Raw genomic sequence first — 13,222 nt, 5'->3', positions numbered from 1 at the left:
ATAGCTTCAAGCACCACAACTAATATAGAGTCTCTATTGTATATTAATTTGTTATTAAAGGTCAGCTTTAGTTATCTAGCAATTACATAGAGCACATTTTGAGGGGGGAAAAAAAACCTGCTCATTACCTGTACTTCTCCCTCACTGGTGCCAACTGCCAGGCAGGTTCCGTCTTTTACCCAGGACACAGAAGATACATAGTTACAATTGATAGGTAGATCTATATTTTCAGTCACATTGTAGTTTTCCCCATTCCAGATGAATGCAGAGGATCCAAGAGCTATAGCAACTAGATTTTGAAAATTCCAATCTAGAGTATTCAGATCTATAAGAAAAGCATTTCATATTAGAGTGATAATTTTAGCCAAATAAAAAATATTTTCAACTAACCAACCTTTTTTACAGATAGATAAATTAATACCTTTCCCATGATCAACTGGGAAATAGAATCACATAGGTAAACAGATCATTAGAAGTTCAAAAATAAAAACTAGAATTCTGTATCAAGAGTCACAGTCTAATGAATAATAATTTTACTATTCATACTCAAATGTATTTATTTAGAGTCATTTCGAGAACTTGGAACTTTCATCTACCATTATTAGTACACATGGATTTTTCTAACAGATCACTAAAAATTAAAAGCACATTTTTTAATTGAAATTATCTGGACTTTTTAAAAAAAATTTTAATTCCAGTATACTTAATATACAGTGTTATATTAGTTTCAGGTATACAAAATAGTGATTCAACAATTTTATTTTATTTTATTTTATTTTATTTTATTTTATTTTATTTTATTTTATTTTTTTATTCGAGGGATAGGGACAAGCAGACTCCCCACTGAGTGTGGAACCTGAGGTGGGGCTCAATCCCAGGACCCCTAGATCATGACCTGAGCTAAAGTCAGACATTTAATGACTGAGCCTCCCAGGCACCCCCATACCACATCTTCTTTATCCATTCATCTATCAATGGGCACTTAGGCTGCTTCCATAATTTGGTTATTGTAAATAATACTACAATAACCATAGGGGGAAAACACCTAACCCTTACAGAGACATCCTTGAAGCTACAGTATCCATATGAAAGATGCCACCATCATTTCAAACCAAAAATACCACCCAACTACAGTCTATCTAGAAGTGATCACTAGCTTATAAGTGATACCTGGAAACTCCTAGCTGTACTCTCCAGTTTCTACTATTAGAACTCTTTGCCCAAAAAAACCATATTTGTAAGACCACATATTAAAATGTATCCTATCTTATTTCTTTTTTGAATTGAGATATAGTTGACATATAACCCTTTCTTATTTCTTATAAGACAAAAATTCTTCTCCTCATTGATATATATCAATACAAGACTATGAGGCACAGCAGCTCCACTACAGTGGCCTAAGCCAACCATGACTCACCTCTCCCACTGATGACAACTATAAACTCTGAACAAAATATTAAAAAAAAAAAAAAAAAAAAAACACCTCCCTCAGAACTGGAAAATTAGCAAATGCAGTTAACTAAGTAAGGGAGTCAAAACCAGAAGAAGCAACCTGCCCAGGGGTGAGTTTCTCACTTTTTTTCTTACATGGTTTTGCCAGAGGGTGGGCCCCAGTCACAGAACAGCACCAGCAGCTAAAGCTCTGGTAGGAAGCTCACCATCTTTCTGGTGAGAGGAGCCAGCCTGAGGTGGCCAAAATGTGTGGAGAAAGTCCTGGAGGGGAGAGAGCCACACAACTCTAGTTGTGAATGTAGGAACCCATGCACATTTCAGCCTAACCCTGAAATCATGCTTTTTAGGGAAAACTCAGATCAGCTTAGCAAAGGCTTTGAGAATCGAACTGAGTGAAGCATCTATTTAGGACTCAGCCTAGACTCCCTATATATGAGGGAAAGACCCAAACCAGCATAGTCAAGGCAGAAGAAACTGATCTGAGACTCAAAACACCACCCACAAAAGGCAAGACCAAACTTGAGATATAATGTAACTAAGACAGGGGTATCTGGGTGGTTCAGTTGATAAAATATCTGTCTTCAGCTCAGGTCATGATCTCAGGGCCCTGGGATCCAGCCCCACATCAGACTCCCTGCTCAGTGGGGAGCCTGCTTCTCCCTCTTCCTCTGCCCCTCCCCCTGCTTGTGAGCACACACACACTCTCTCCCTTTCTCTGTCAAATAAATAAATAAAATCTTTTTTAAAAAATAAAAAATAAATTTAAATTAAAAGTAAGACAAAAATGGCAACATTCTCTGCAGGAGCCTGAGTTAATACCACATAAAACCCACAACGTTTAGGACACGATTCAAGATTACTGGACACAAGGAAAACATAATTAATAGATGAAAACCCTAAGATGAATTAAGTATGGGAATTATCAGACAAAGGTGCTAAAGCAGTTCTAATAGAATATGCACACAGAATAGAAAAGAATATTCTTCATGAGGTAAAGAAAAAACATACTTGAATGAAAAGAGAAAATATCAGCAGAGGAATAAAAAAATAGGAACTGTTCTATATACAAAGATAATAGAAACTATAAAAATAAAACTGAATTTGAAGCCATACGGGGTGCCTGGTTGGCTCAGTGGGTTAGGGCCTCTGACTTCAGCTCAAGTCATGATCCCAGAGTCCTGGGATTGGGCCCTGCAATTGGGCTCTCTGCTCAGCAGGGAGCCTGCTTCCCCGCCCCCGCCCCTGCCTGCCTCTCTGCCTACTAATAATCTCTGTCTGTCAAATAAATAAATAAATAATCTTTAAAAAAAAGAAGAAGAAGAAGAAACCATATAAACAGTAAAGTGGAGGGGCACCTGAGTGGCTCAGTGGGTTAAGTCTCTGCCTTCGGCTCTGGTCATGATCCCAGGATCCTGGGATGGAGCCCCATCCCAGCATTGGGCTCTCTGCTCAGCAGGAAGCCTGCTTCCTCCTCTCTCCCTGCCTGCCTCTCTACCTGCTTGTGATCTCTGTCTGTTAAATAAATAAATAAAATCTTAAAAAAAAAAAACAGTAAAGTGGAAATTTTGAAACTGAAAATTACAATATCTGAAAAATCTTCTGGATGGGCTCAGTTGCAGAATGGAAATGACAGAGGAGTCACTGAATTTGAATATCAATCAACAGAAATTATCTTATCTGAAGAACATGTAGAAAAAATTGAAAAAGAAATGAGCAAACTTCAGGGACCTTTGGAATAATATCCAAAGATCTCATATGTGTAATTAGATTCAGGTCTTGAAGCAAAAGAATAAGTCTTCAAATTACCTTAGAACTCTCACCAGAAACTATGGAGGCCAGAAGTCCTTATAATATCTTTAAAATGCTGACAGAAAAAATCTAGTGACCCAGAATTCTACATGCACCAAAAATATCATAAAACAGAATATAAAAAGTGTACCAGAAGTCTTAACAACTGACCTGATCTGAAAGATGCTAACAGAAGCTTTCAGGCTGAAGAAAATTATATGAGAGGGAAATCTGGATCATCAGGAATGAAAGAGAAGCATGGAATTGCTATATATTTGGATAAATATGAAGACAGTTTTTCCTCTTTCATTTAAAATACATAAATGTATGGCTTCTTGGAGTAAAATTTATAACAATGGTAGAGTTTTCAATGTACGTAGATGTAAAATATATGACAACTGCCATAACCTAAAAAAAGTTAAGGGGGTTAAGGGGACCTGGGTGACTACAAAATTTGCATCTACCTACCTATTTGCCAGTCCCCCACTGTATCCTCTCCATTGCCATTATCATTAATTACCAACAGCCTGCCCTTGCTCACGTTGTTAACATTGCTAAAAATGCTCCATCTTCTCTCCCCCATCCCTCCAAAACCTACCCATTTTTCAAGACCCAGCTCAAAGCTCAATATCCCCACAAAGTCTTTTCAGACAAAGATGCAAAGATCACTGAACTACTTATAATCATTATAGCTCCTTTTACTCCACAATTCATTACTTCTATTCTATACTAACATGTTGGTAGAAGTTCCATCGAGTTAGTCCTATCTTCCCAGGGGACCTGGGTGGCTCAGTTGGTTGAGTGTCTGCCTTCAGTTTGGGTCATGATCTCAGGGTCCCAGGATCCAGCCCCACACCAGGTTCCCTGCCCAGAAGGGAGTCTGCTTCTCCTCCCTCTCCCTCTGGTCCTCCTCCTGCTCATGTTATCTCTCTCACTCACTCTCTCTCTCAAATAATTAAAATATTAAAAAAAAAAGTCCTGTCCTCCCAACTAGATTATAAATAACAAGAAGACCCAATGTGGTTGTTTGACTGATTAGATTTATCCATGTTTAAAATATATGTCTAAGAATAGGCTCCCATTCTCACAGTTCATTCTAATATAGTAAAAAAAAAAAAGTCTATTTCTCATATCCCACCAACACCAAAAATACCCATTCCACACATGAAATCTGCACAAGGAAAAGCCAAACTACATTAACTATATTTGGGTAGTAGAGCTTTGGGACATGAAGAATCCAGTGACCCTTCCAGAAGCAAATTTCAAGTTTATGCTACAGTACAGGATACATTTTGTCACTCCAACTTTTCAATTCATGGTCTAAACAATAACTTACAATAGTCATTTCGAAGACCAGTAAGATGAATCTTCAATTCTGGTTGGAGTATGGAATAGTCTAGATTCTTGAATCTTTTAAGATGGAAGGATTCATCTCTGACTCCATCTCTGCAGCCTATAAAGAACAAACAGTTCCATGTATCTTTATGATCCCATAAGCATAGTATCCATGCAGGTATTAAGACATAACAAAGTGAAAAAGAAAGTAGTCATCATAATAAAACTGAATTACAAGTTGCAGGAGAAGGGAAGGGAAAAAAATTCTTCAGTATTAATTTAAACAGAAATTTAAAAAATAATTCATGGCAATTTTTAATAAAAAAACACATGAGTGCCAGACCTAAGTGTAACATAACTTGTGGGAAGCACACAGAAACACTATAGTATCCTGAATATTTATTTATTCTGTCACTTGAGATCTTAAAATCACAGTAATTTTTGCGTATCCATTTGTCTAGCACATCAACAATTAGCTGAGAGACATAAGCCTTACTCTGAGTCTTTGTCAGTAGATATCTATTGATTCATTTATTTTGACTCTTTGTCTCACTGTTTCTGAACCAGAGCACACAGGTATTTCTGGCTAGTTTTACCCATAATGATCTGAGGTCAGGGTCCTATCTTGGGTTCAGTTTTAGTTCTCATCAAAAGACCCACCTAAGTTTAAACCACAGGCCACCAACGTTTCATCTGTCCCACCACTTGGCTTGTGATCAAACTGAGAACAACATAAATTGATAAACACTGAGCCCACCCAGGTAATTTGTGGTCTTTACAACCACATGCCTTCTGATAAAAGGCCTAAGAGCTTCACAACGCTATACCAAGTAGATCATTACTGCCTTGGTGTTAGCCACAAAGACCTGCATTTGTGTGCAAAACTTAAAGTTTACTAGAAACACTCAAGCACCTCCAATAAAGGTTTTTAAAAAAATAAGTACAAACTTCCAGTTACAAACTAAGTAATAGGGATGTAATGTAAAACATAGCAATTCTAGTTAGTAATACTGGACTGCATATTTGAAAATTAGTAAGAGTAGATCGTAAAACTTCTCATCACAAGAAAAAAAATTCTGTAACAATGAATGGTGATGATGTTAACTGAACTTACTGTGGTGATCATTTTGCAATATATACAAATATCAAATCATTGTTTTACTCCTGAAGCTGATGCTGATGGGCTTTGAACAGCATGGGTTTGAACCACATGGGTCCACTTACATGTGGATTTTTTTTTAAGATTTTGTTTATTTATTTGACAGAGATCACAAGTAGGCAGAGAGGCAGGCAGAGAGAGAGGGGAAGCAGGCTCCCCGCTTAGCAGAGAACCCGATGCGGGACTCGATCCCAGGACCCTGGGATCATGACCTGAGCCGAAGGCAGAGGCTTAACCCACTGAGCCACGCAGGCACCCACATGTGGATTTTTTAAATAAATACCCCACAGCACTGTAAATGTATCTTCTCTTCCTTATAATTTGCCTAATAACATTTTTTCTAGTTTAGCTTGTTTTAAGAATATAGTATATAATACATATGAGATACAAAATATGTGTTAATTGACTGTTTATCTTATTGTTAAGACCTCCAGTCAACAGTAGGCTATGAGCAGTTAAGTTTTGGGGGAGTCAAAGTTAGATACAGATTTTCACCCATGTGAGGGGTTACCTTTTGGAAATGTGATCTAAGTAGACTGAAGGAGGTGAATGAAACAGGACAACTAAGTTCTTACCCATTATGCTAGAAAGTTACGATAAAGTCTAAAATATCAAGAAAGAGCAGTTTACAAAGACTGCTTAGCAAATAGATGCAGGGCGCCTGGGTGGCTCAGTTGGTCAAGTAACTGCCTTCAGCTCAGGTCATGATCCTTGTGTCCCGGAATCGAGTCCCGCGTCCTGCTCCCTGCTCAGCAGGAGGTCTGTTTCTCCCTCTGGCTCTCCCCCTCTCATGCTGGCTCTCTCTCTTTCTCTCTCTCTCTCTCTCAAATAAATAAATAAAATCTTTAAAAAAAAAAAAAAGAAAATGGATGTAAATAGTAGTGGGAAGAGCTGGAAGAGCTAAAGGTCATTGCCTTTAGGAAATGAGACTTGGGGATGGGACAGGCAAGGCAGAGAATTAGGAGAATTATTGAAATTTTATAATTATATTGATTAGTCTAATAAATATAACATATTCTAATAACATACTCTAAGGTAAGGAAGAAATAAAGGAGGCAGGGAGAGAGAAGGGTAGGAAGGTAGATAAGAAGAACAAACAGAAAATCTTTGGCCCATACCTTTCCAGGCACACTGGGATTGTTCACAGAGCTGCATTTGCCCACTAAGCCACCGAGCCACCTTCTGGGTCGAAAATAGCTGGTTTAGGCATTTCTGAAAGCAAGCAAAGAAATACTTCTCTAGAAATGTGCATCTACACCTCACATGTTATGCATGATAGAGTGTTAAAACTGATAATTTGCTAGGAAGTTCGAGGTTTCCACATTAGCACACCGAAGGCTACGACTGGTGTTATTTACTACCTAACCACTGTGTAGTGAACACAGTGCTGAGCATTCGCATGTATCGTTTCTAATCTCCCCGGCAACTCCATAGGCAAGTATTCCTCAGCTAGAATAAAATCTTCTTTCAGTCTTCTAACCGAAAAATCCTTTTAGCCCACAAACCAGCTAAAGGCCAGTGATAGCATCAAAACCTGCAAGAACTGAAATGTTATGATAGTTCTAGTACAGAGTGAAATTGAAAGACCTACCCAAGACAACAAAATTGAACATTAGTAAGGCTAATTTTTTTTAAGATTTTATTAGCCCCAGTAAGGCTAATTTTTAAGGAAGGTTTCTTTCAAGGGGGCCTCTTAGCATTCAACCTAGAGGTGTTCTTTTACTCTGTTACTTAGATTTTTCTCTGGGACTTAATTTTCTTCATCTGTAGTATGTCAGGATTGAACTCATCATCTTAAAGATCCTTTTCCATTAACACCTTTTCCTATTAGAACATCAAATCACAGAGATCTTAAATAACTTGTCTCAGTTTCCATGAATAAAAATATCAGATGATTGCTGTCTCTTTGGGCCAGTATATAAAAAGCATTTCTGACATTCTTACACCCAACTTCAACCAAAAACAGATAAGAAAATTAGTAGTGGGTGCCTGGGTGGCTCAGTTGTTAAGCATCTGCCTTCGGCTCAGGTCATGATCCCAGAGTCCTGGGATCGAGGCCCACGTCAGGCTCTCGGCTCCACTGAAGCCTGCTTCTCCTTCTCCTGCCGCCCACCCCAACACCCGCTTGTGTCCTCTGTCTGTCTCTCTGTCTCTCTGTGTCAAATAAATAAAATCTTTTTTAAAAAAGAAAAGAGGGGCACCTGGGTGGCTCAGTGGGTTAAGCCTCTGCCTTTGGCTTAGGTCATGATCTCAGGGTCCTGGGATCAAGCCCCACATGGGGCGCTCTGCTCAGCAGGGAGACTGTTTCCCCCCTCTCTCTCTGCCTGCCTCTCTGCCTACTTGTGATCTCTCTCTCTGTCAAAGAAATAAATAAATAAATATATTTTAAAAATAATAATAAATAAAATTTAAAAAGAAAAGAAAAGAAAATTAGTAGGAAGTGTAAAGAAACTTACTGGAATTTTCTAAAAACATTTTAATGAACAGTTAAAGCAGAGACAATTCCTTATTTTCTCCTTCATGATAATTTATCTGATTATTCATGTAAAACAATCATTGGATCACCATAATTTTTACATAAGTCTCTCTTACTGGCATCGTTTTGAGATTTTGGTTTTCTTCCCAGATATTACATCATTGCCAGTCAGTGAATAGTGAATTTTTAAGTATTCAAATTAGAACAATCAAGTATAAAACAGGGTTTCCCATTTTTAGCACCACTGACACTTGGCAGCAGATAATTCATTACTGTGGGAGCTGTTCTGTGCATTATAGGACGTTTAGCAACATCTCAGACTGTCTACTAGAGGCCTTCCCCTAGGTTGCGATGAATAAAAATGTCTTCAGACATTGTCAGAGGAGCCCTGGGGAGCAAAATCATACCCAACTGAGAACAGCTAATATAAAATAACATCCCTAAAATCAGTGTAACTCTTCATAGAGTCCCCTCTTCAGAATCCCATAGTCCCCACAAAGTTGACTGAGGCACTGCCCAGCACAGGGCACTTCTGTCCCACGCACCCAAGGGTGCTCTTCCCTCAGTAAGAGCTACTTAATACTTTAAGGAACAGGTTGGCATAGAGCTGACTGTATATAATAACTGTGAGCATCACCAGAGCTATCCTGATCCTTGTCATAGAAATACCCTCCATGTGACCTCTGAGGACCACTCGAAGACACACATTTCCTGTCATTGTGAGAGACCTCACGATGCATCTGCACCACTCCTGATGCCATCTGACTTCTAACTGGTCAGGATAACAAATGCTTGATATGAAGTATTGAAATGGTTTCCATTATCACCTTCCCAACTTCTTCAGTGACACTGGGACTCTCATGAAGTTGTGAGGGCAAAGCAGTAAAAACTGCAGTCTGCAAGACGTAGAGTGTGGAAAAGCTGCGGTGCTAATAACCTGGTCTGGGCGTAAGGTCAACCTGTGCCAATGATATAGAACTTCCTGGCCATCTGCACCTCCAAACCCTTAACCAACAAGAAAGCACTCGGCAAAAGACCCGCCCTAAGATGTTTGTTTTCAATTGGCATATTCACAATATTGTTCCTCTAGCAAGATATACATGCCAAACACCGGAAGCACATACTAAGTGAGTAACTTTGCCCAAAATGAGAATTTATGACTTTCCTAGTTTAAAGTTCTAAATGAAACCGTGATTCCTTCAGAAGGTCTTCACTGGGTTTGATAAATCTGAAAACATGCTAGTGATATTTAATGTATCAAAGATTTAGATCAGACTCCTCTAAGATCTTAGAACCATAGTAAATAAGATACTTAAAGGAACTAAATTAACTTGGTCAAGACACAAAAACACAACAATAACAATAACTTAAGGGGAATTTTTAAAAGACCATCTTATAGGGACCCCTGGCTCAGTTGGTTAAGTGTCTGACTCTTGATTTCCATTCAATTCATGATCTTGGGGTCCTGGGATGGATCCCCACCTAGAGTCCTGCCTCGAGTTCCACAGGCTCTGCATTTGGTGGGGAGTCTGCTTGGGATTCTAGCTCTCCCTCTCCCTCTGCCCCTCATCCCACTAGCACTTTATCTCTCCCTAAAATAAATAAATAATAAGTCTTTAAGGAAAAAAAAAAGACCATCTTACAGAGAAAGAATTTAACTTATCTTGAGAGACCCAGGGGTGGGGGGCAGATCAAGTCACCGAATAGTTGGAAATGATTATATAAAAAAATTTTGGCTGTAGGGGTGCATACCATAATATGTATAATTTCATTATATTTTTAATCTTTCCATCTTTAGAAAAATATTTAATTCAAGTATAATTAACATACAGTTTTATAAGAGTTTCAGATGTACAATAGGATGATTCGGCAATTCTATACATTAAACAATGCTCAACACTGTGAATTTTCTGTAACTTTCTTTGGATTTTTTGATGGTTTTCTTCGCTGTGCAAAAGCTTTTTATTTTGGTATAGTCCCAGTAATTTGACTTTGCTTTTGTTTCCCTTGCCAAAGGAGGGACTATATCTTAAAAAATGTTTCTACAGCTGATGTCAAAGAGATTACTGCCTATGTTTTCTTCTAGGAATTTTATGGTTTCAGAGATCACACTTAATGGGTCTTTAACCCATTTTGTGATTCTTCTGTGTATGGTGTTCAAAAGTGGTCCAGTTTGCTTTTTCTGCATGTAGCTGTCCAGTTTTCCCAACACCCTTTGTTGAAAGAGTTTTCTTTCTCCCATTGCATATTCTTACCTCCTCTGTAGTTCCATACAAATTTTAAGATTGTTCTAGCTCTATGAAAAATGCTATTGATCTTTTGATAGGGGTTGCATTAAATCTGGAAATTGCTATGGGTAGTACAGACATTTGACAAGATTTGTTCTTTCAATCCATCAGCATGGAATATCTTTTTATTTGTTTGTGTTTAAATTCTTTCATCAGTGCTTTATACTTTTCAAAGTACAGGCCTTTTACCTCCTTGGTTAAGTTTATTCCTAGGTATCTTACTGTTTGGGGTACAACTATAAATGGGATTGTTTAATTTCTCTTTCTCATATATATAATGCAACAGATACCTGTATATTTATTTTGTATACTGTTTCGTTACTTAATTCATTTATTATCAGTTCTGTAGTCTTTTTTTTTTTTTAGATTTTATTTATTTATTTGACAGAGAGAAATCACAAGTAGATGGAGAGGCAGGCAGAGAGAGAGAGAGAGAAGCAGGCTCCCTGCCGAGCAGAGAGCCCAATGCAGGACTCCATCCCAAGATCCTGAGATCACGACCTGAGCCGAAGGCAGCGGCTTAACCCACTGAGCCACCCAGGTGCCCCTGTAGTCTTTTTTTAATCTTCTTTTTTTTTAAATGAACATATAATGTATTATTTGCCCCAGGGGTACAGGTCTGTGAATCATCTGGCTTACACATTTTACAGCATTCACCATAGCACATACCCCCCCACCCAGTGTAGATACCCTAACCACCCTATCCCTACCCCCCACCCCTCAGTTTGTTTCATAAGTTAAGAGTCTCTTATGGTTTGTCTCCCTCCTGATCCCATCTTGTTCTGGTAGTCTTTTGATGGAGTCTTTAGGGTTTTCTTTATAGTATCATGTCATCTGAATCTTCACCTTTTTTATGTTTCATTTCCTTTTTTTTTTGATTGATACTAACTAAATTTGTATATTTGTTGGGTATTAATTTCTTTTTAACAAAGTGCCGCTACTCGTGTCCATAACTCATTTTTCCTGTCAAGAACCCATCATTTTCTTCCTGATTTGTAAGAGCAGCTGAGCCAGTTCCTTCCTCACATTTGGGACCCATTTGTCTGAGCTTCTCAGGATATGAGATGTCAGTTTTCTCCCTTTACCTACCCGGCCTTTTGAGGCAACGGTTTCATTCCAGTCTCTGTCCGTCGCATGAGCTTCCTTGCAAAAATGGAAAGAGTTACTTGTTTCGAAAGTCCCTTTGATGGGTGTCTGGAGTAGTTCTTGGTAGGATCCTGCAAGAAAGACATTTAGCTTTTAATTTGTTTTTCTTTTTTTTTTTTTAAGATTTTATTTATTTATTTGACAGACAGAGATCACAGGTAGGCAGAGAGGCAGGCAGAGAGAGAGGAGGAAACAAGCTCCCTGCTGAGCAGAGAGCCCGATGCGGGGCTCGATCCCAGGACCCTGGGATCATGACCTGAGCCGAAGGCAGAGGCTTTAACCCACTGAGCCACCAGGTGCCCCTTAATTTGTTTTTCAAAAAAGATAATCACTTAGGTTGGTGACCAATCCATTATGTCTTTCACAATAGAAAGTGAAGCCACAGACCCCCATCTCTCCAAAATCCTGGCAGAGGTGGGAAAAGAAAAAGGGTCAGCACAGGGCCTGATCCAGAATGCCAAGGTCATAAGTGAGCACTGCCTCAGCGGCCTCTGTAGGAAATGCCAAGATAAAGACCTGACTCCCACCACAGCTGCAGCAGAAATGCTTTGTCTCTGCTCGGAAAGAACACATTCGCACATTTGAAGAATAGATACAAACAGTTCCCTAGTTTAAGATGATGGAGCAAAGGTGTCTGGTTTGCCCAGGCTAAGCTCCTCCTGCCGGGAAATCAGTGTCGGGTGCTTACTTCCCTAATCATTGGCATCTACTCTACGATCATGAGCAAATCACTTTGCCTCCCTCCCTCCCTTTTATAGAAAGATGCTGTAAGTATAATTTGAGATGACGTCAGTGAGATACTTTCTAAATTAAAGTAATAACAGTCAATGTTATTTGTATCATTATTATTCATACTGTTTCTCTTCTCAAGATTGAGAAAGCCCTTTACCAGACTTTTAACTGTACAGAAAACCCTGTCCTGTCACCCTCTGAAACTAAGTCTCTTTTATGTCCATTCACACCACTTGTTCTGCAAAAATCTTATATACATAATTATAATCTTTACAAAAGAAATCATATACCAGTACAAATCTCAGAAACCACTGCATACTGTCTTTTGGTTTTGTTTCATTTCCCACTCCTCTCCCCCACCACCTTGAAAATTTCTTATTCAAAGGAAGAAAAGGAAAGCACTTGATGAATGCGATACTAGATAGTTCTACAAGACAGAGTCTCTCAGGAATATCTATTTCATTAACATTTTTTAAATAGCCTCTGAAATTTCTATTACCTCACCTAGAATCAAAGTTTCTTTCTGAGGCGTTATCTTCAGCACGGATCCAGAATCTTCTGGGAGGTAAGTGGTTGAAAGCTCTTCCCCAAAGGAGCCAGCTGCCAGATCCCTGGTTTGGCTTTGCCGCCATCTAGTGGTAATTGGGCTACTGGCAATGGGACCCTCCACTGACAGCCTCTTCACAAAGTTGCTCTTGAAGCTAGAATATGTGGGCTTAACTTCATCAAACACCTATTTAACAACAACAACAACAAAAGGCTATAATTTATAGGAGCCTCAATGATGCAAAAGTAGGGATTCCTTAAAGGAGAATTATAAACAACTCATCTAGGACAAAACAAACT

The 13,222-nt window shown here is 38.8% G+C and overlaps 1 protein-coding gene across 1 annotated transcript in view; it reads right to left on the bottom strand.

The window, feature by feature from the left end:
- Positions 1 to 13,222, bottom strand: part of CDC20B (cell division cycle 20B) — a 48,101-nt gene that overhangs the window by 15,295 nt on the left and 19,584 nt on the right. Inside the window, exons 3-7 of the mRNA XM_082726005.1 lie at positions 12,881 to 13,109; positions 11,588 to 11,715; positions 6,853 to 6,946; positions 4,577 to 4,693; positions 129 to 325 (exon numbers count right to left, since the gene is read on the bottom strand). Coding sequence (XP_082582131.1) covers positions 129 to 325; positions 4,577 to 4,693; positions 6,853 to 6,946; positions 11,588 to 11,715; positions 12,881 to 13,109 — 765 coding nt within the window. The remainder of the gene's footprint in view (positions 1 to 128; positions 326 to 4,576; positions 4,694 to 6,852; positions 6,947 to 11,587; positions 11,716 to 12,880; positions 13,110 to 13,222) is intronic.

This window comes from Mustela nivalis (genome assembly GCF_964662115.1).
Source record: "Mustela nivalis genome assembly, chromosome: 3".
Lineage (NCBI taxonomy): Eukaryota > Metazoa > Chordata > Mammalia > Carnivora > Mustelidae > Mustela > Mustela nivalis.
This window is presented reverse-complemented; position numbering and strand designations above follow the sequence as displayed.